At 43.1% G+C, this 22,576-nt stretch overlaps 1 protein-coding gene across 2 annotated transcripts in view; it reads left to right on the top strand.

Annotated features, from left to right (window-relative positions):
• Window positions 1-22,576, top strand: part of TMEM131 (transmembrane protein 131) — a 206,234-nt gene that overhangs the window by 157,011 nt on the left and 26,647 nt on the right. For both annotated transcript variants that reach the window (XM_019660042.1, XM_019660041.1), the window contains exons 20-31: window positions 328-480; window positions 578-653; window positions 833-950; window positions 2,764-2,902; window positions 3,012-3,121; window positions 3,582-3,648; window positions 9,652-9,803; window positions 10,188-10,330; window positions 10,767-10,953; window positions 13,272-13,457; window positions 14,226-14,384; window positions 14,788-15,371. In XM_019660042.1, coding sequence (XP_019515587.1) covers window positions 328-480; window positions 578-653; window positions 833-950; window positions 2,764-2,902; window positions 3,012-3,121; window positions 3,582-3,648; window positions 9,652-9,803; window positions 10,188-10,330; window positions 10,767-10,953; window positions 13,272-13,457; window positions 14,226-14,384; window positions 14,788-15,371 — 2,074 coding nt within the window. The remainder of the gene's footprint in view (window positions 1-327; window positions 481-577; window positions 654-832; window positions 951-2,763; window positions 2,903-3,011; window positions 3,122-3,581; window positions 3,649-9,651; window positions 9,804-10,187; window positions 10,331-10,766; window positions 10,954-13,271; window positions 13,458-14,225; window positions 14,385-14,787; window positions 15,372-22,576) is intronic.

The raw sequence follows: 22,576 nt of genomic DNA, 5'->3' as shown, positions 1-22,576 counted from the left end.
CAAAAGATGAATACAAGCCACTTTTGACTTCTGCAATTACAAGAGGTGCTCAAAGTGGTTACCATCAGCGCCCAGACACTTCTGATTATGGTGAATTACTGCTTGAGACATGTTGACCAAAATGTCCACGTGTATACATTTTTTTGGCACCCCTGGTATATATGGAGGTCTGTTTGCAAATTTAGAGGTTATCAACTGATGGAAAATCTAAATGTCCTTTGACCTTTGGTTTCCTAGAAACATGTCTGTCTGCTCTTAAGTGTGTGTTCTTAACAAAACCCAACCATATGCACATACATGAGTTTGTTTGGTTTTTTTTTCCTTCAGGGGAAGATAGTTCATCAAAGTTTAAATATTATGAACTCCTTCTCACAGAAGGTAAAGATACAGCAAATACGATCTTTGTCAGAAGATGTGCGGTTTTACTACAAACGATTACGGGGCAATAAGGAAGACTTGGAGCCAGGGAAAAAATCAAAGGTTAGAAGTGTTCTGTTTGAGAACTGCCATTGATGAGTGTTTGTTATTTTACCTTCTGTGGACTTGGGACTCATGATTCTCCTGTGCCTCCTCACAGATTGCAAACATTTATTTTGACCCTGGACTGCAGTGTGGGGATCACTGCTATGTTGGCTTGCCTTTTCTGTCCAAATGTAAGTGACCTTGCTATTCTTTCTCATGCCCTTCACTCCCCCAAAATATTCTTTAGTGAACGGCTGCCACATTTAAAGTCCGTCACTAGCTCTCGGGCTGTAGAAATCATTTGAAGGAAAATGGATGAGCGGATATGATGTAGGGGTGGGTATGTCGTAACTTATGTTCCGTGTTTTAGCTGAACCCAAGGTGCCGCTGGGCATGGCAATGCAAGAGGAGATGTGGGATGCTGACTGGGATCTGCATCAAAGCCTGTTCAAAGGATGGTTGGGAATAAAGGAAAACTCAGGTCATAGGTGAGAGGTTTCACTTTAAATATTTTAGCTGTCTTTACAAGTTCATTGGTACTTCCTAAATATTATTCTATGTGAGCTTACTTTATATCACTATAGCTAAGAAAATATGCCTAAACTTCAGAAAATTATTCAGGAGACATCTTGAATTGCCATTTTAATTGTATATTGTTCAGAAATATACACGCTACCATTTTCCTCTTTTCTCCATCCCCCAGGTACTTCCTTAAAAGTCAAAGAAACTATTTGAAGTTGTCTGTATGTAGGATGATAAGAGTGTTCACCTTAGACATAGCCATTTGCATAAGAAAGAAAGTTTTTACCTACCACTGGCCTCTGTTAAAGCCAAGGAAACTGTTTAATCCCATATAGAAGGCCGAGTGTGTGTGTATTTGTTCCTGTGGAAAGAGCCGCCTTCTCCCTCCTCCAGAGTTGAGCTTAGGAGGTGCAGGGCCCTGGTGTAGATGGACTCGACCATATCCTTGAAGGTAGAAAACCTGCTAATGACATGTCACTGCTGACTGAACCTCGACTGAAGAGCAGCCAGTATAGAGATGTGATCTTGTCATGCACTTCAGGAGAGAATCTGAGCAGAGTGATGATGTGACAGCTGATGAGAACCGCTCTTCTCATCTGGCCCATCAGAAATGTATTTGTCAGTATCATCAAGATTCTGCACTTTATACACATAAAAATTTCAAACCGTTAACAGTTAAAGCTGAGGGTTTCTGTTTTTCTGAACTGTGCTGTGAAAAGTTTTCTTAAGGCAAAGAGAGTGAAATTTCTTATTTAAAATGGTTAAAATAAGTACAGAGAGACTTTCTGTAATGAAGTCACTAAGAGAACAGTAATGAAAGCACTCCTTGGTCCCCTGCATTTCCATAGTGGGCATTATAATGTGCAGGCAATCTCCAAATGTTAACGTCAGTTAGGAATAAGTCACATGTAATGCCACCCTTGGCTCAGCTGCCAGGGCCTTCCTCACCACCCACACCAAAACCACTGCCTTCTCTGTGCGCCCAGCGTCCATCTGCCCTGGTCCCTCAGATCCCCACTGTACAATGAATGGGGCATTCTCGCTGCTCCTGCCTGAGCTGCCTTGTCTGTGGGTTCAGAGACACTCGTCTTATAAAACCTATACTCCTGTCAATTAACGTATCATAATGCAGTAGTGTTAGGGGTTAAAATAGGCTTCGGTGTTTGGGCCCAGGGACCTGAGCCCCCTTTATAGTATTGTTTCCTTAGGAACTGTGTTCTGAGTTCTAAGCAGCTGGTTTGTCAACACTCATAAGTAGGAAAATACTCAGCAGAGGTCCTGAATAGTGCAGCAAACTTGACACATATCTGCCCCAATCCTCTTACATGTTAACCTCCTCAGCTGACAACTCCACTGCATATCAGTACTTGGTTTTGTTTTTATCTCAAGGGGGGAAAGCCATATGCCAAGCAATGCAGGGCCTTCTCATTAGTTCTCCTGAAAATGTTCTCAGCACCCTGCTGTGGGTGTCTAGATCTTTCCACAAGGCATGCAGGGTCCTTTAGGGCCCCCAAAATGTCGACTCTGTGTATGCATGCCTTTTTCTTTACATATTCAGTGTGAAAACAATACAGGTGATCAGTGATACATTTTTTGGCATTGTTTTGTTACAGAATAGAGTGTTTACTAAAAGCACAGTAAAATATTAGAGCAAGCAAACCTGTGTTTATTCAGGATAGAATAAAATTTCTCAAGTACGCAAAACTAATAGAACTTCCTGTTTTCAGAAAACTCCAATATTTCATTTTGATACAGTGACTTACCAATTGTTTTTTCTAGATTGAGCGCTTTATTTGAAGTAAATACAGACCTTCAAAAAAACATACTGTCGAAAGTCAGCGCCGAGCTCTCCTGGCCTTCCATACTTAGCTCGCCCCGGCGCTTGAACTTCCCACTCACAAACACAAACTGTTCCTCAGTGAGTATGCAAAGTGGCGTCAGGTTTTGGAAATAGTAGGATTGTGAAAGTCTACTCCTACTTTTAACTGTGGAAATCTTTCCTTTCCTGTTTCCTTACTTTGTTTAAGGAAGAAGAGATTACTTTAGAAAACCCTGCAGATGTTCCTGTTTATGTTCAATTTATTCCTCTGGCTTTATATTCCAACCCTTCAGTCTTCGTTGATAAGTTAATGTCAAGGTAAGCATTGCTTTAGGTAATCAAATGTTCCTACATTAGCATTGAATTATTATTTTACATGTTTAAGACTCTATTGCAGATAATACCTAATCGATTTGGCTTAAAGAAATCCTAGATCTGGAATGAAAGTTGAGAGCGGTTTCTGGGAAGAGAGATTGATATTATGTTAAGCATCTAGAAAAGCTTTCAATTTAAGACAAAAAACATAATGTAGAACTTCTTCCTACAAAATTATAAAGAGAAAGCAATTGTGACCTTTCAAATATTTTAGTTTTAAAAAGTGAACAAAATCTTAACTCTAAGCTGTGGACATCAATTTTTTGAAGGTTACTAATCTGATAATAATCTCAAATGTGCCAGAAAGATAATTTGCAAACAAAGCACAGACTTGATAATGCCTCTGTAACCCCTTTGATTATGATGCTGCTCACAGAGAAGCACATGTCTATTTTTATTTTAGGTTTAACTTGAGTAAAGTGGCCAAGATAGATTTAAGAACACTAGAATTCCAAGTCTTCAGAAACAGTGTAAGTATTCAAACTTCGTACCATTCCACAGAAATAATTCAGTATATGATCAGGGCTCGTGTGAAGGAAAACTATTGGCTGCCCTTAAATTTGGCTGAAGGGCAAGTTCCTGCAGAAGTCAGAGTAGTCCAGTAGTGGTTCTAGAGGGAACAGCCCAGGCAGAGAGGTGGGACTTAGATCAACATGAGGCATGTTGGGTAGGATGTTCCTATTTGCAGGCATTAAAATTCAGCCGTTGACTGAATAATAACAGCTACCAGACACTCGGAGACTATGTAGATGAGATGTGTGTGTGTGCTACGTGCTGTGACTCCTGGTGACCCCACGAATGAGTGACGTCCACAGTGTCCCGTCCCAACAGCCCTGCTCAGCTCCTGGAGACTCAGCCTCTGGCTTCTTTTGTGGAGTCATCCATCCCATGTTTGGCTTTCCTCTTTCCTCTGCCTCCTGTTTTCCCAGCATTCTTGTCTTTTCCAGAGAACCCGGCCTTGTCACGATGTGCCCAAAGTAGGACCGCTTCAGTTTTGTCACTTTGCCTCCAGCCGTGTCCCAGGCTTAGTTTGCTCTGACGTACTAGTGCGTCTTTGTGGAGGTCCAGGGTGTCCCAGCGCTCTCCCCCAGTGCTGAATTTCAAATGAATCGTTTTTTTCCTCTCAGCCTCTTCTTCACTGTCCAGCTTTCACTTCCGTACATAGGAATTGGGAACACGAGGGGGTGGCTGGTCTTAGCTTGGTCCCTAATGACACATCTGTGCTCTTGGTCATCTTTCCTAGTTCTTCCACTGCTGTCCGTCCCAGCCTCAGCCTTCTCGTGATTTCTTGGCTGCATCTCATGGAATCGGTGACAGAACCAGCAAAATCTTTAACAATTTCAGTATCTTTATTTGTGATAAAGTGGTGTATTTTTTCTGTAGTCATCGTTCTTGTCCTCTTAAGGTTCAAACGCAGCCCTGCTTTGGCACTTGCTTTTTCCACTTAAATCGAAAGTCACTTCAAATCCTTACAACTTTCTGCCAGTGAATTGGTGCCAGTTATGGCTATTTCTTCCACCAGTTTTCCCTCCTCCTTCCCCTAAGTCTCGCCCAGTTTTCATATGATTTGTTCTGCATACAGATTAAACATTAGGGAGATAAAAATGTACCCTTGTCTGACACCTTTGTAGGAAACCATTGTCTCTCCATATTCTGACCTAACAGTGGCTTCTTGTCCACAATACAGGTTACACATCAGGACAGTGAAAAATATACTAATACATCATTTACTTTTATTAAACCTCAAAATATTGAGCTTGGTCATTTAAGTTTTTATTGGATACTTTCTAATAAAATTGTAAGCCCCATGAATGCCAGACCCATGGCTGGCTATATCCATATTTAGCATAGTAGCATGCTTCGTTTATACTCAGGGAGTGTTACTGAATTAATAAATGTATATACACTCCTGTCCTATCATGCAGGCCAAGGGCCAGGGTGGGCAGCCACTGAGCACTCGTTTTATAAGGCCCTAATGAGTGTGTATCAGTCAGGAAATGAGCTCTTAGAACCAAAGCCACCTGCACACTGGTTCAGGTCTCCTGGCCTCACGCCACATCCTCATCCATCTTGAACCTCCTGTTCGTGTTCCCTGCTGGCTGGGAAGCCTTCACTGAGAGGCTGTCTTCACTCTCCCTTACCCTTCCTTTACACCCACGTTGACCTGGTTTTTTGTTTTCTTTTTGATGTAAAAAACCTTATTTCCCAAATCTGGGTGTAAGCTCCTTGAGGGCTTATCTTCTATTTATCTTATTTCCTTCCCATATTAATAATATGAAAGGTGTTGAATGAATGAGAGTAGGAATCCAGTTAACCCTCCATCATCTGAGTTACTTTAAGTGAAAACAACTAATGATCCCTTTCTTCCTCTCCTTGTTGTGGGCTCTTGCTGGACCTGGGTCACAGGGTCACAGTCATCACAGGTCACAGTTGTCACGCACAGCAGGATGCTTTCCTGCCTGCAGTAGCTGTGCTTCTTCCCACTTGAAACAAGGGACGTTGGCTCCTATAATAATCACAGCTTTGTACCTACTAGCTTTGTCGCCTTGGTCAAATAAATAAACCTTCCTTAATTTCAGCTTCTTCTCTCATAATGTGAAGTTGATAATATGGAATTTACGGAGTTGTTGAACAGTTTAAACAAACTCTACAGAAGCCCTTAGGTTTGTTCCTTGGCATATAGGAAGCCTCAATGAATGTTGCCTGGGTAAGTCAATCTGTGGCTAACTAGGCCAAGAAAGAAAGGCAGTGGGAAGGTTTTCAGTATTTCAGGGCTGTAATGAAGAACTCTTCCCAGAATTTCATGAGCACCTAGTATGTGTCAGTATTGTGCCAGGTGTATTCACATTTTTAATTTGTGCAATGATCATAGCAGCCGGGCTAAGCAGTTACTGACCACCCTAAGAGAGAAGTGTTTTCCCTTGTTCTGTTGGTGGGGAAACAGCTCAGGAAGTAACTTGCCGAAGCCCGTACATGTAGCAAGGGGCAGGACCAAATGCAGGCCCAGCTCTCATATCCCGGAGCCCTTGTCCACACCGTCATGTCACATGGTCACTGTTGATTAGGTAGCACTAGTTAGCCTGTCAAGCCAGATGTTTTACAGTTCTTGAAATAGCTTTTTCTTCCCCATAGCTTTGTGTTTTAATCTATAAGACATGTTACCCAAACCTTTATAGAATAGTTTTTATAAGTCTATCTTTAAGTCAGTCTTGTATGAGAACATAATTTTAAGTGTTGTATTTTTTCTACCAAGTAACAGAACACTAGGCTGAAATTTAGACAGTCATATATTCCAGCCTCGTGCCCTTCTCTTGGAATCTTTTTGTATTTTGCTTTTTCCATCCATAAAATGCCAACGTAATAAACTCAAACTTTTCTAGAAATCCAGATAACTAGAAAGCACTATAAGCAGAAATTCTTCTCTCTGCTTTTATATGGGAGGAAGTTCACGTAAGAAGTTAAAGGAGCTAATATTTGCCTTTTTTATCTTACTGAATAATAGTATTTACAAGATGCAAAACACTAGTGGTATTTACAAGATGCAAAACACTGAAGTATAATAGGTGCTGAGAGATAGGGAGGTGAGTAAGAACACTCTAGACCTCAGAAGTTACTCTAAGTAAGAAATTCTGGGGGAGGTCTTAGGGTGAGCTTAGGGTAAATTCTGTCACAGTTCCCTGCAATGCTGTGAAGCTGTGCTTCTCAAAATGGCCCCGGGGCTCCTTTTTAGTCTTAAAAGTTATTAAGGACACCAAAGAGGTTTTTAGTTTATGTGGGTTACACCTATCAATATGTACCACATTAGAAATCAACAGAGAGCTTTAAAATAATAATAATAAACCTATTTTATTTAACACAGATAACATAAAAATGAAAAATAGCTTTATTTTCCCAAAACAACATTTTTCAAGAAAAGTAGATTCTTTTACATTTTTACGAATCTCTTTAATGGCTCTCTGACTTAATACACAGAGAGTTTCTCATATCTGTTTCTACATTCAATCTCATGATACATTGTTTGGGCTGAAGGAGATGATAAATATCTGATCCGACCTGACAGAGACATGTAGTTGTGAAAAGGAGTATCTTAATTGCCTTTTGAATTCATTATAACATCTGCACCAGTCATTTGGAAATTATTCATTCACCGAGATACGCTCAGCTTCCAAACGCTCACACAGCTCACTCCTACAACATCCAAAAAATCATGTTCACTAATACAACCACCAGTGTCTCATCAGGGAATTCTTTATTGAACAGATTCTGTCGACTCAGAGGGTGGATACATGTTTCCCCAAATCCTAAATTCTGCTCACATGGTCAAATTTTATCATTGGCAACAAATACTTCAATTGTTTTCCTTAAACGGACAGATGTACTTTATTTTCATGAACCGGTCTACCAAATACCCCCATCAAAATAACCATAAGTTTCCTGTCAGTTGTTTTCTCAATTGTAAATGGGGTTCAGTGAGAAAAGGAGTGAGTTGGGTTGCATCTCACACAACAGCTTCTCCAACCACACGGGGACCACATGGGGACAACATGGTACCCCAGTGGCAGCAGGAACGCTTTCTGCGCACATCTGTCTCGTCACAGTGTTCAGAAGACTTGGGCCCCGGGGCTGAAGTTAATAGGATTCACAGTTATACTGTTTAGTCCAGAATTTAGTTCTCCCAGCTGCAAGTGTGTGCGGTGAAGAAGATAGGCTTCCCAGGGAGTCTGGTGGCACTGCCCTGCTTCATGCCCTTCAAAGAGCCAGCGCTGCTTTTGCAGAGCACCAGTGCCAATGTCAGCACACAGGAAAAAACATAGCATCTGTCAGTGCTAAGCAAGAAGTTCTGACACCAACACTGTGGATGCCCTGAAAAGACCACCGGTCCCGGGGTCAGCTGGTCACCCTGTGAAACACCACCTAAAAATGACGGTGCATCACTGAGGCCCTAGTGCTGTCCCTGAGGCATCACAACATCCTCGAGTGTTTCCCGCCATCAGAGTGCAGATAACTGATGTTTGAGGGGAGTGTGTGTATGGTCTGTGATTGGTCCGTCAGTTGCTCAGAGAAGTTTACTTAAAAGGAAGCTTCCTTACCCACCAGTTTAAGAGCAGAGTAGCCTGTCATCCTAGCAGACACTGACAGAAAAGAATGTTAGACATGGGGAAATTTGCCTCAGAAGCAGGCATTAAAAAGCCGTGTGTTGGGCTGGCCAAGTGGCTCAGTTGGTGAAGAGCGCAAGCTCTGAGCAACAGGGTTGCCGGTTCGACTCCTGCATGGGATGGTGGGCTACACCCACCCACAACTAGATTGAACATGGTGCCTTGAGCTGAGCTGCCGATGGGCGGCTGGATGGTTCAGTGGTTAGAGCGTGCTCTCTTAGCAACAAAGTTGCCAGTTCAACTCCCGCTTAGGATGGTAGGCTATGCCCACCAAAACTAAGATTGAACATGGCACCTTGAGCTGAGCAGCCACTAGTTGCCGGCGGGCGGCCAGATGGCGACAGGACTTGGAGCTGAGCTAGCTGCACCCTCCACAACTAAAATTGAAGGACAACAATTTGGCTGTTCCCCTTCCCCAATTCCCCAATAAAATCTTAAAAAAAAAAATCCGTGTCCTGCACTGTCTAAGTTACATTTGCAGAAGCATGCCAGTGCAGGGAGGAGACCCCTGTGTCCTAAACCTCACCGGGCCGAGGGGCACAGGACGTCCTGCCAAGCCCACTGTCCCTCCCGTCAGCATCAACAGCCGAGCGGTGCCAACCCTTTCCACACGAAGTTTGAACTTAATGTTGCTTCAAAGTATTCTTAAGTGTGAACTGTGATTTTCTTTTTTTAAATAATAGGTAACTGGCTGTCAAGAAGTCAATATCTTGATTATTAAACTAAGCTATTGTTTAAACTTGAAATCTTCGTGTGTTTATGAAACAGTTATGTGCTTAGCTTTCAAAATAAAATTCAAAGATAGATTAATACGAATTGGAAATATTTTTACAAATAAAAAATATGATGGAGCCTAAGACCCTTCAGCTGACTTCCTGCAGAGGGAGGAGCAGGAAGGCAGTGAATGTAGCAGGGACAGCACCTGTTGGCTCCAGTGGCTGGGTGCTGGTTACACAGCTGTTTGTTTTGTGCTAAGACGTTGAACTATTCATCTTAGGTTTATGTCCATTTCTGCATGTGCTATATTTCAAAACTAAAAAATCTGTATTTAAAAACAAATGCCTAGTAGAAACATGAAGACTTTAGACCCCTGTCCCTTTCAGTGTCCTGAGGAACAATGCAGAATATGAAGTGTCCTCACTAGTTGCCCAGCTCTGCTTATCAGCTAACTGATGCCCAAATCATGAGAGAGAAAATTGTTTACATACTTAATCAGTTCAAGAAACTAGTAATACTGGGCTATGGGTGGGGTACAGGAAACGACATTGGTCCAGAGACTGTAGTAATGACTCCCGTTTGTTTACCTGATGATCCAAGGCTCACCCACTGCAGAGTTCAGCAGGATTTACAGAGGGCCTCTCTCGACATTTAATTGTAAACCTAATTCTAAAACCTGGAGAAAAGAAGTTTGTCAAAGTAAAGTTTACCCCGATGCACAACAGAACTGTTTCTTCCCTAATCATAATCAGGTATGTTCTGCAATTTCAGTGGGGGTGTTTTGTAGTACTCACATAGAAGTTTAATATGAGTTTGCACATTTAACTTATGAAAAAGGCTTTTTACTTTGTCCAGAATACACGCATGCGCACGCCATGCCTGATGGAAGGTGCCATTGTGGATATGTCTACAGCTAAAACCCTGAATAGTGTCTTACTATGCCATGTGACTCTTGAAAATTGAGCAACTCTTGCTTGTCTCTGTGTACATGTTTTTTAAATGCTCAGTGTAAATGTCTCTTAAATTTAGTGTATTAATTTCTACATGGTGGTTTATAAAATAACGGTAAAAATTATAGATCAAAAGAACACGCAAATTTAATAGGAGAAAAATCTGTAATTTTTGTTCTTGCATAGAAATAACCTGACTGTGATGGATGCTGTGATGGTCCAAGGACAAGGAACAACCGAGAACCTGAGGGTGGCAGGCAAGCTTCCAGGTCCAGGGAGTTCCCTACGCTTTAAAATCACAGAAGCATTACTAAAAGATTGTACAGAGAGTGAGTATCCCTGACATGTCCAAGGGTACAATTTTCCACATTTGTTTTCAACAAATCATTCCAAATACAAGAACAGTATCTGTCTGTGTATGTGCACGTGGATATATTAGTGATGACAACCTAAGATTTTTAAGGCAACTCCCTGACTTGCTTTCAGGGTTGTTTGCTTCGGACCTTAAAAGATTAAAATATCAGTATTTATTGTGTGCCATAAATGTTGTACTCTGAGTGTGAAAGATACAGCATAATCAGACTTTTGCCATCTCATATGACATGCAGAGTGGAGCACTTCTTGCTACAACCCAGGTAAAGCTGACCTCTGCCATGAGAAAGCAGTCTGTAGTCTCCAGCACACATTTGTGAGGGATGTGTTAGAATTTGGACCTGGTGCACATGGTCACAAGATTTACACTCACTCCACATTTGTTTCCTCCAGGTTTGAAACTAAGAGAGCCAAATTTCACATTGAAAAGAACATTTAAAGTAGAGAATACAGGACAACTTCCAATTCACATAGAAACCATTGAAGTCAGTGGGTACTCCTGTGAGGGGTATGGCTTTAAAGTTGTTAACTGTCAAGAGTTTGCACTGAGCGCCAATGCCTCGAAAGACTTAATTATATTGTAAGTATTTTCTTACAGGTCTAATGAATCACTAGCTTCTTGTTAACTTTTTATACTAGAGTTGTTCAGACTCCATGCAAGTATATTTTCATACCAAAAACGGTTTTTACCCACAAATGTATTTACTTGATTTTTTTTTTCACTTAATCTTTGGTTATTTCTCTATATTTTTGTTTTCAAAATTGTGTAACTTCCTCTGTCTCTGAAGTGGATCAGATAATCTTAGAAACCAGTTTCAAAATTGTTTTCCAAGTTGTGCTGTTGGCAGGAAATGCGCTGTAAATTCACAGTCTCAGCAACAGAGCCAACACTGTATCCCACGTGCAGTTTTCCATGTGGTTGAGTTACGGAGGTGTGATAGTTGGTCTGAGACAATTATAATACCTGTGTTGGTAATCGCTGCAGCCTATTTCAACAACTATTGGGTCTTCGGAAAAGTCATCACGTATTTTGTCTATGTTTTTCAAAGGTCACTTGTTTATATAAAGAACAAAGATCAATCAATGATATATTGCCCATTTTGTTCGATAACCTTTGCCATCTTTCAGTGAGCTTCATAATTCCTCGTTCATAAAAGGACCTGTCTTTATTTGTGAAAAACTCAACAAGGTGCTGATTTACAGCCTCATCTGAATTGAACATTATACCACCCAAGGCGTTTTGAAGAGAGCAAAACAAGTGGAAGTCTGACAGCTCAAGGCCAGGCGAGTATGGTGGGTGTGGCAACACATCCCATCCAAGCTCCAGTAATTTTTGACGGGTGATCAAACTTGTGTGTGGTCTCGCGTTGTTGCGATGGAACACAACTCCTTTACAATTAACAAGTTCTGGACGTTTCTGGATGATGGATTCATACAAACTGTGCAATTGCCAACAGTACACATTTGAATTGATTGTTTGGTTCCTTGGTAGGAGCTCGAAAAACACACCTTTAAAATCCCACCACACTGAGAGCATAACTTTCCTCTGATGAATGTCTGCTTTCAGTGTCGTTTGAGGCGAATCATCACATTGGGACCAAGACTGTTTGCACACCACATTGTTGTAAACAATCCACTTCTCATCACCAGTTATCAGTCGCTTCAGAAAAGGATTGTTTTCCTCATGTTTAATGAGCATATTGCAAATGTTTATACGTGCTGTCAAATGAACTACTTTGAGTTCATGCAGAACCCAAATATTGAGCTTGCTTATGTATCCCAGCTTCTTCAGGTGGTCATGAACGCTTGAATGATGGACGTTCAATGTTTCTGCAATCTCTCGTGTCGTGTAACCTGGGTTTGACTCAATCAATGCCTTTATTTTGTCGTCATCAATCTCGGTGGGCCTCCCTGACCGAGGAGCATCCTTGAGATCAAAATCACCAGCACAGAATTTCATGAGCCATTGTTGACACTGAAGTTCCTGTAGAGCATGGTCCCATAAACTTTATGCAACTTTTCACAAGCTTGACGCACGTTCTTCCCTTTATGGAAGTAAAACAGTAAAATATGGCAAAAATGCACAGTTTGGTCTTCCATCTTCAACTTGTAAAATCTCCAAAACTCAACCAAATCGCTCAATTTTTTTTCAGAATGAAGCTATAACTGTCAGCTGTCAAATGACATAGCAATAACTTAGTTGCGAATGACTCTAGTACTTCCAAAAATGAACTAGTACCATCTGTTGCAAACATGCGTCATGACTTTTCCAAAGACCCAATAATTGACAACTTGTTATATTGTAAAGTTTATGTAACAAAATGTAACCTGTCCCCTTAATTGAATGATAATTTTATGATTTTGGGTAAACATTTATTTGACAAGTAACAGCATTACTCCATGTAAGGCACAGTGAGGAATGGGACACCTTTCCTCAAGTACACGTCATCCACTGGGGAGCATCAAGTTAACAGAAAATAATTGGGCAGGAAGCAGTACTGCAGGAGATGAGGAAAAAAACCACTGGGGCTTGCATGGTTTGGGGGTTGGTTTGTTTTTTAAAGGCATTATTGGGAATTTATCCTGGAGAAGAGTATGGCCTTCGAGAAAGGAGGAAGGTGAGGAGGAAGCACAGAGACCGCTTTCTAAATTAATAGTTACTGGGAGAGGATTAGTGTTCTTTTTCTATGTCATTTCTCTAGTTATTCACAGAACGTAGGTGTTTTTGTTATTAACCTCATGGGAAAACAATTTTCCATCTTAAAATGAGGAAGTTGAATAAAAGTATCAAACTGTAAACTTCTGTTATGCTTCAAAGGCATATAGAACTGGTATTATCTTTAAGCTGCTTGTGGTATATTTGTAAAACTTGGTCTTAATGCCATCATTCTATTTTAGGTTTACTCCTGATTTCACAGCTTCTAGAGTTATTCGTGAACTGAAGTTTATAACAGCTAGTGGCTCTGAATTTGTATTTGTATTGAATGCATCCCTTCCATACCATATGTTAGCAACCTGTGCAGAAGCCCTACCCAGACCCAACTGGGAGCTGGCTCTATACATCATCATCTCAGGAATAATGAGGTACTGGTCTTCTTTCAGGGTTGGTGTTCAATACCTGGCACTGTCCATCAAGCGTCCACTGTGTGCCAGTCACTATTCAGAGTGCTGAGAACCTGCTCACGCACAGACAGGCCTCTCCGCATTAGGCTTAGGTGTCTGCTCCGCAGCTAGTGGGAGTAGTCAGAACCAAACCCTCTTTGGTGGCACATATGATAAAAGTCTTGTCTACCTTTGGAGTTTGTTATACAAATTAAGTACATGTTAATTTCTTTAAGGAAAAAACAGTCTCCTAATTTACCAGGTAGAGTTACGTGATTTATTGAAAATAATAGTATATTCTTTATGAAACTGACCTAAGCAATAGAAAACTGATTAGAAATAGTTTTCAAATCCTCTATGTCCTTATCTTTTTTCCAGTATATTTCTTTATGTGTTTTGAGAATCAGACATTTAGAATCACTTCTGAATTAATTTACGTAGTTACCCCACACATCCTTTAAGGAAAAGAGTTGGCCTAGAGATGAAACTGAAAGAAAAGATAAAAGCTTCCTCTTGGTAAAAGGAGAAGTACCCTCCAGTGTCTGCTCTGATACAAATCATTGTTTCCTTCCTACGAGCATCCATATAAATTGGCAAACTTTTATCCGTAGTGCTTTGTCTTGGCCGTTAAAACTGTCACAGGCATCTTTGGTTTTTACATCGTATTGTACTTTGCCAAGTTCCTCTGCTTTAATATCAAATTTGGTTCCTCGTGCGCCAGTGTGTGAACCCAACCCCCTATCCCCACAGCGCCCTGTTTCTCTTGGTCATCGGAACAGCCTACTTAGAAGCTCAAGGAATCTGGGAGCCATTTCGCAGGCGGCTGTCCTTTGAGGCCTCAAACCCGCCCTTTGATGTAGGAAGACCATTTGATCTCAGGAGAATCGTTGGTATTTCGTCTGAAGGAAAGTATGTTCACAGGCTGGAAATAAATTTTATAGTACATATAGATTTGGCTGATGTAATTAAAAGAAAAAATTAAGTTTCTTTTCATCTTTGCTTGGAGGGAATGTCTTAATTCTGATTACTTAATAATACCCTGCATGTGGCCCTCAGTTACTAAGAACTCACAGTGGATACCATGTTTTTATACTACACTGGTGAGGGTTGAAAGATCCTTAGCTCCATTGCTGACTCGATTCCTAAATTTTCAGGTAGAACAGACCATATAGAGTTGTGAAAAGCATCCCTATTCTTTGCTGTTTTTCCTCACAGCATTTATATTTGTGGTGGCTGTACCGATGAAATAAGTATTTTTTTATCTTAGATTCTGTAGGTTGCTATTTACTGACTGCAAGTGGTCCTTTTTCAGCTTGAACACACTCAGCTGTGACTCCAGTCACAGTCGGGGGTTCTGTGGAGCAGGCGGCTCGTCATCCCGACCCAGTGCAGGGAATCACAAGCAGTGTGGCCCATCAGTCCACCCGCACGGCAGTCACAGCAATAGAAACTCAGCTGACGTGGACAACGTCAGAGCCAAAAACAGCTCTAGTACCTCTAGCAGGACTTCTGCACAGTCTGCTAGCAAAACCAGCACCCTTGCCCTAGACTCAAATGCAGTGGCCCAGGCTCATACAGCTGGCAGAAAGTCCAGAGGGCCGAAACAGAGCCAGCACGGCAGCCAGCAGCATGTCCACAGCGCACTGGAGCAGCACACTCCCCCATCACCAGCACCACCAGTGCCTCAGCACCCAGAGCCACAGCCAGGAAGGCTGTCCCCCGCCCCTGTCACCCTCCCTTCCCACCCAGAATGTGCCAGCAACACAAGGCACAGCTCAGAAGATTCCGACATCACCAGTCTCATAGAAGCCATGGACAAAGACTTCGACCACCATGACTCCCCAGCCCTAGACGTGTTTACAGAGCAGCCACCATCACCGCTGTCTAAAAGCAAAGGTAAGCCTCTGCTGTCACTGGGAACAGCATGGCAAGTGACCCCGGGGAAGGCCAGTGCGTGTGTGAGGAGTGTGGTGGCCAGAGTTGTGGTACACACGCGACTGACTCAGTAGGTGTGCATTTTCCATGTCAAAATGCAAATAGAGGTGTTCTTGTGTCATAAGAGATAGTTACGCTTCTTAGATTACTGACCAAATTCAGAAAATTTTTAGACGTCTGCTGTTTTTCTTTCAGCCTCATGTGATTATTGTGTTCTTGTGATAGGTTGAGCTTTTTTTTTAGTTAAAATAATTTTTAATATGGTAAAATGCAGATCACTGTAACTCAAACATAGGATTCTTGCACAACCTGTGCTTTAGAGCAGGTGTTGGCAAACTATAGCCTGCAGGCCACATCACCACCTGTTTTTGTAAATGAAGTTTTATTGGAACATAGCCACATCCATTCTTTTGCATACTGTCTGTGGCTGCTTTCATACGACAACAGCAGAATTGAGTAGCTGTGGCAGAGACTATAAGGCCCAACAAACCTGAAAATATTTACTTCTTAGCCCTATACAGAAAAAGTTTGCCGACCCCTGCTTTAGAGTTCTGCGTACTCTGTTAGATAGCAAACGAATTTCTCTGTGATGATGACTGTCTCACAGTGTCTGTGGGTCAACCATCTGGGTGCAGTCTAGCTGGGTCCTGTGACTCTCACAAGTCTGCAGTCCAGGTGCTGGCCAGGCCTGAAGTCATCTTAAGAGTCAGCTATAGGTGGACCTGCTTCGAGCTTGCTCAGGTGGTTGATGGCAGGATCTGTTCTTCATGGCCTGCTGGACAGAGGGTCTCAGTTCCTTGCTGGCTGGGCCAGTAGCCTGTTGTGGATCCTTTCCATAGGGCCACTTAAAGCAGCTGACTTCCCCAGAGCAAGCAGCAGGCAAGAGAGAAAACAAGCTAGCAGGCCAGAAGTCAGTCTTCTGTGACCTAATCTTGGAAGTGACATCCCATCAGTTCTGCAGCATTGTGCTCATTAGAACTGTGGTCCAGCCCACAGCCCAGGAGTCAGAATTCTGTAAGGTGGGCTCGTTGCAAGCCATCTTAGAAGCCTGTGTACCACATACATACACAGGGAGGCTGATGGGTGATTCCCAGGATCAATTGTGAAAAGCAGTAAAGGGCCTCTAGCTGTATTTCCATTTAACCCTGTACAGCCTGAACTTGTCTGCATCTTCCTTCCTCCGCTGTGGCAGCCATGCCAGTGCACATTTCCAAGCCTATTTGATGAAGTACCTTCCTCACTGGTGTTCCAGGGAGGTTTGCCTCTGGTTTACATAGGGAACTTGGCAGCCACAAGCAGCCTGACGTCCCAGGGCCCAGGAGTTTGCTTTCAGAGGATCTTTTAGTCCCGGTGATGTGAAGATGATTACATGGAGGCCTCTTAGAAGTACAGGCATTTGGATTTGTAAAACAGTAACATCTTCAATATTATTTAACTTCTTCCACAGAAATCTGTTTCTTATTATCAATAGAACGTACACATTTTACGGTAATTTTTATAGTAATGTTAACTTAATGCTTAAAGTTTTTTTAAGCACCCTGTTTCCTAATGTGTTTTTCCCATCTTGTGGGAATGAAGAAAGTAAACGGGTATTATCCCTTCTTATCACAAAGACAGAGCTTGGTGGTCCAGTGGAGCCCCTCCTTGCCTGTGTCTCAGACAGTCATCTAACACCAGGATGACAAGTCCGTTTTTATTTTCAGGGCCATTCATTCAGAACGTAAATTTTAAAGTTAAAGACTGGTGTTTGATTTTTACAGTGGTCCCAGAATCGACCTACTGAGAGATTTTATGATGGCGCTTGGGGCCGCATAGCCATTTCTGCGTCCACTTGGCTGTTGACCACAGGCTGCACAGCAGTGGCCACTCACGTGTTGCCCTTCCCACCACTGCTGTTCCAAAAGAACAAAGGGGCCAGGTCTTTACTTTTTTCCTTCAATAAGTGCTTTTATTGAAGCATAACATCTTTTAAGAGAACTTTAAAAGGTGGACGCTGATCTTAGGGTCACAGGAGAATAAGTGGTATGTCACAAAACTGCAGGCTCAGCCAGGCAAAACCTTTCTAATCGCGCTAAAGCTTACCCGGCCCCCCAGCGCCCCGCAGCATCGTCGTGTTTACATCAGACATGAGCCTTCTCAGAAGGACCCTGGTCTCCCTCCCCTGCCCCAAGTCTTCCTTGTGATGAGCTCCCATCACTTCTGGCTTTGGGAGACTGTTCAGAATGACCACTCTTCAAATGGATGTGATAACCTGAGATCTCGCCCTCTCTGGGTGGGTGGCTTGCCGGCCATCCAACCATTTGTCAGCTCTTTCCTCCAGTCACTGGAAAGTGGCATCCAGATGTGCCCTCTGTCCTTGGCTGGCCTGAACAGGTCCTCATACAGCTGGGCACACTTTAGATTCTGCACGTTTGTGGTTTCTGCCCCTGGCATGTAAGTCCTGGGGACTGACAGAGGCCGTGACTTGATCGAGGGTTGCAGCCTGAGGAAGCTCTGACACTGGGACAGTCACTTCTCCTATCCGCACTAACTGAGGAGACGGTGGCATCTACAGTAGTTGTCGTTTCTGGCTTTGGCCATCTGTAGGGCGGCTTTATCTAGAGTGGGAGAAGCGGAGTGGTGTGGAGTCATTAGGCAGACCCAGATCAAATCCTGCTCTGCCACTTGCTGAGTGACTTTGGAGAAAATGCCTTTTCTGAGCCTTCCTTGGTCATCTTTTTTGTAGCACAGAGGATGGCTGCTGCTGCTTGCTGTGACTGTCATTAGTGCAGGAGATGGCACATCCCAGCCTTAGCCTGCTGAATTGAAGGTGGCTATAGAACTTCCCAGCAGAGATGTCTGCTTGGAACTTGGTCTTGGGGGTAAGAAATGGGACACACAGAGGGCTAAAGACCGATCTGTGGCAAGGCCGGCAAGAGGCGGCCAGCAGACAGCATGACAGAACGCGGGTGGGCTAGGAGCCTAGGAACCAGGTTACGTGGCTTAGAGAGCACCTGTCACGCCGGACTATCAGCAGCGGTCCCTTCTTAGTGTGCGTGCAGGGAGCCAGTGAGTGGGAGGGGGAGTAGCCTCCCTGTTCTTTAATTTTTAACAAGAAAAAGGGATGTATACGTTGTGGTAGCATTTTTAGTGGGAAAAGTGGTGACCATAGTATTTGAGAATATCTACGGGCCAAGGACAAAAAGCCAGTAGAGCTGAGCGACGGTGCTGGTTAGCACCCACCGATGTCGCAGACGGGGCTGCACACGCCGCTTGCACCTCTGTAGCTGGCACTGCTGTGACCCTGGGTGTCCCTTGAGAGACCCCAGCCTATAAGAGTTACATCGGGCAGGTATGGGTGCCAAGCCCGGGCTGAATTTATGTTACCCCTCAGCTTATAACCACTCACACTGCCTCCAAAAAGAGGAAAAGCAAACAAGGAAATAACTGGTAAAACCAGGTGCCCAAGGCGGTGGGGTAGGTGAGACCCAGTTGAGTAGATGACAGAAGGGACACAGTCCCCAGGTACCCGGGTGCAGATGAATTGGTAGAGGAAAGGAGATGGCACAGGGAGTTGGGGGGCTTTTGTTTGAACTGAAACAACAGCTGCTGAGACTTGAAGGGAGAGATGGTAAAGCAGAGACAGAAAACAGGTAAAGAATGGAGTAGCCAAATCCCAAACAGCTGTTTCTGTAGACTAGGGTCCGCGAGACCAGGGGCAACACTGGGAGCCCAGCTGAGGGCAACTGAGGGTCATCTCATGCCATGTCATTTCTCTCCATGTACTCTGCAACCCAAGGGCAGTCAGATGAAGACAGTGCTGGGCTCTGCAGGATGGGCTGCAGCGAGATGTGGGGTGAGAACGGCATGGGGGCATTGGCAGGAGTGATGGGCGTGTGGGTTGTGTGGGATCACCAAGATGAGGGGGAACCTTAAGCCAGAAGGAAGGAGCCTCACAGACAGAGAACCGAGGCCAAGTCAAGGGACAGGAGAGCCATCGGGCAAGGTGCAGGGCCGATGGGGGCATCTAATGGTGTTTCGGGCAGGTGAGGAGAGAAACACCCTCACCCCACATGAAATTGTAGTGACTTTGCTTTTCAATATCCATGACATTTTACTTCTACAATAAACAAGTCCCAAATGTAACAGTGTAATTGTGGAAACACTAAATAATTGAACTCTTGGCTCTGAAGTGTTGATTATGTGGCATTTTTTCCTAGGCCTATGTACCTTACTGATGATTCGCCTTATTGCCATGAATAGTATCTAGACACAAGAAAAACTAGAACAAAATAGAGTATGCGTCTCCTTGCAAACTCATTATTAATTCCTTCCCTATTAAAAAAACTCATTATTTAGTAGAAGTAAAACTTTTTCACTTAATAGGAATTCTTTTCTGCCTTCTATTGGGCTGAACAGGTATTTTCGCTATCTAAGCACAGAATTTAATAAGACAAAATAATAAAATAATTGCTATAAAATTTTGAAAACAATATTTTCTTTAGCTTAAAGAACTCCTGAAGAGTTTTTTTCATATGTTTTTTGGTGTGTTTTAGTTGACCATACACATAAGGTATCATTCAGAGCAAGAGGGGAAAATAAATTTACACGACCAGTGTAGATCCCAGTAAATCGTATTGGTCTTTATTTTTTGGCCTCACTGAGGCCTTTTAAGTAGCCAGAAGATGAGGAAGACAGACCCCCACCAGAATTAGTGACGCTCTAGAACCTCCCATCAGGTGTTGTGCCCAGCTTTTTTACATGGCCTCACCTAGGTCCATAGCTGCCAAAGGCCACCCAGGCTCAGAGCAACCATTTGCTGGTAATTGGAACTTTCCTGAAGTAATTGTTTTGGGTAGAAATTAAATGAAATGATTTAGAGTGGGAGAGAGACAACCAAAGCAACTTGCCCAAACTAGTGATTACAAATTCATTTATACACCACTTAGTGATGACAAGAAAAAGTAAATGAGTGAGAGATGCTTTTTAAATTTATAATTCATACTTTGCCTACTTTTAAAATGATTAGAAGTGGTTTAAATTATTAAAGAACATATGAGACAGTGAGTAAAGGAGAAAAAGTAGTTTTTGATGTTGTATCTGTTTCTAATTATGGTACTATCTCAACAGAAACCTGGAATAAGGTTAGTTGTTACCATTAAGTGTTAAATTGAGCTGCAGATTCCCAGGCAGTTAAGCCCAAAGGAAAGCACTGTTACAGTTCTTGTGCAGGACAAGGCAGCCCGGAGCTCATCTGAAAAGGCAGGCTTTGCTGCCCTTGAATTATGTTTGAATGAAGGACCATGGCTAACAATGGGCATTGTGTCTGTGACAGAGAATGCAGAAGTGTTCTCCACACAGATGTTTTACATTGGCCCTGGCTATTAATCGTCACCCCTCATCTGGGCGGCCTCTGAGGTGTGCCCACAGTCTCACCCACACAGAATCCGTAGTGACTCAGGTCACATTCGGGTTATCTGGTAAGGGTCCAAGCATCACTGTCATTGGGGATGCGAGACCCTTACGGCGCGCACTGGTGATACTCAGTTGTAAATACTCTGCAGCCTGCGTTATGTTCTTGGGCACACTGAGTCCGCCCCAAGGTGCCCTGTAAGTTGGGACAAGTGGTTTCTGTCAGTAGTTTTAAATCCACGAATTGCTTATTTAGGCTTTAAGGCAATGAAGACACTGTTGCATTCTGCCTATTTCTCAGAGCAGGCATAGCAGCCCCCACCTGGACACCTGACTCTGGATGCCAAGACAGCAGCTGTGGAAAGTACCCCCTCTTCAAGTTGGGTAGGGTTGTTGAATATTGGCCGTTTGAGTCCTGACACGATTGTCAGATGTGAGCAGTATGAGTGGGTTTTGGTGCCTGCTTTCTACCATGCTCACCTTTTTCCTCCCAGGTCTCCTGCCACAGAAGCATACCCAAGGAGCAGTCAGTACCACTTGCCTTAGTCACCAGTCAGGCACCCATAAGCTCTCCACCACCTACCTGCCCGTGGTGCAGCTCAGGTGCTGACAGTCCCAGTGAGGCTTCATGCTTCCCTCTAATCAGAATTTGTGTACTTGGGGACAGAAAGAGAGAGCATGAGATGGAGGGTTGGGGCTTCAGAAGGCACCCCAGGTTTGCTTTTCCAGCAAGCCCTATGAATGGATGAGAATGGCCAACTTTTGGGGGAAATGCACTCACAGGGATTCCAGGCCTCTTCTTACCCACTGGAGTCAGAACATGAAGACAAGGGCAAGAGAACTCGTCATGTAGGCACTGGCCAACCGCATGTCACAGGCTGTCCTAGCAGATTATAATAGTCATGTCTTTAGCAGGCGTATCTTTAATGTGCTGTGATAGATGGGTTTACACCAAGTTCATTGTTGGTGATTAGCAATGAACCTGTCAGATGACAATTCTCTCTTCAGTTTAGGCATGCAAACTATATATTTCTAAAAGCATCAGTAGCCTAGGATCCATGGATTACATATAGAAAATAATTCTCAGTGCTAGTTATGTTAAAAAGAAGTTTGTATATTCATAGATTGTGGAAAGCAACAAGTTTTCTGAAGCATGTCAGAAGCTATAAAAATAAAATAATGCACACATGCTTTGAACCAGTGAGGTCGTATCTGGACATTTACTATCAGGAATAATCTCACATTCATCATGTTTTAGGATAATGAGTAATGGGAACTGCCCAAATGTCCTAAGAATGGGATTTGTAGTTACAGTATGTTGACTCAGTGCAGCATATCATGAAATAATTGTGCCTGGAGTGTCGATCTGTGCCGGGAGAATCTGCCAGGTTGTTGTCCACTTCCGTACACCGTGCCCTGTACCCTTAGTGAGTAAGTGGGCTCTGGTAGTGGTCACCTGTGAGGCGGACATTTGTAAACCTCCTCTCTTTCTCAGGATGGTAGAATGAGAGATCCAGTCCTGGGCATGCTGGGAGGAAAGCTGGAATAGAGCTTGGGAGTGTGGCTTTCAGGCCAAATGGACCTATTATTTGCAGGAGAAAAAGTGTTTAGCTTTTTTAGAATTAACAACACTTGATGGTTCTAAGGATAAATGTGCTTGGCGAGGGTCAGTACACACCCCATGAACAAGCCACAGCTGGGTCACCGTGAGCTCTTGGGGACTTTTTGCTTTTAAATGTAAATGAGAGATGCATTATTTATATATATATATATAT

This window comes from Hipposideros armiger, unplaced genomic scaffold, assembly GCF_001890085.2.
Source record: "Hipposideros armiger isolate ML-2016 unplaced genomic scaffold, ASM189008v1 scaffold_310, whole genome shotgun sequence".
Lineage (NCBI taxonomy): Eukaryota > Metazoa > Chordata > Mammalia > Chiroptera > Hipposideridae > Hipposideros > Hipposideros armiger.
Note: the sequence above shows the minus strand (reverse complement) of the source record. Positions and strands in the feature narration are given on the sequence as shown.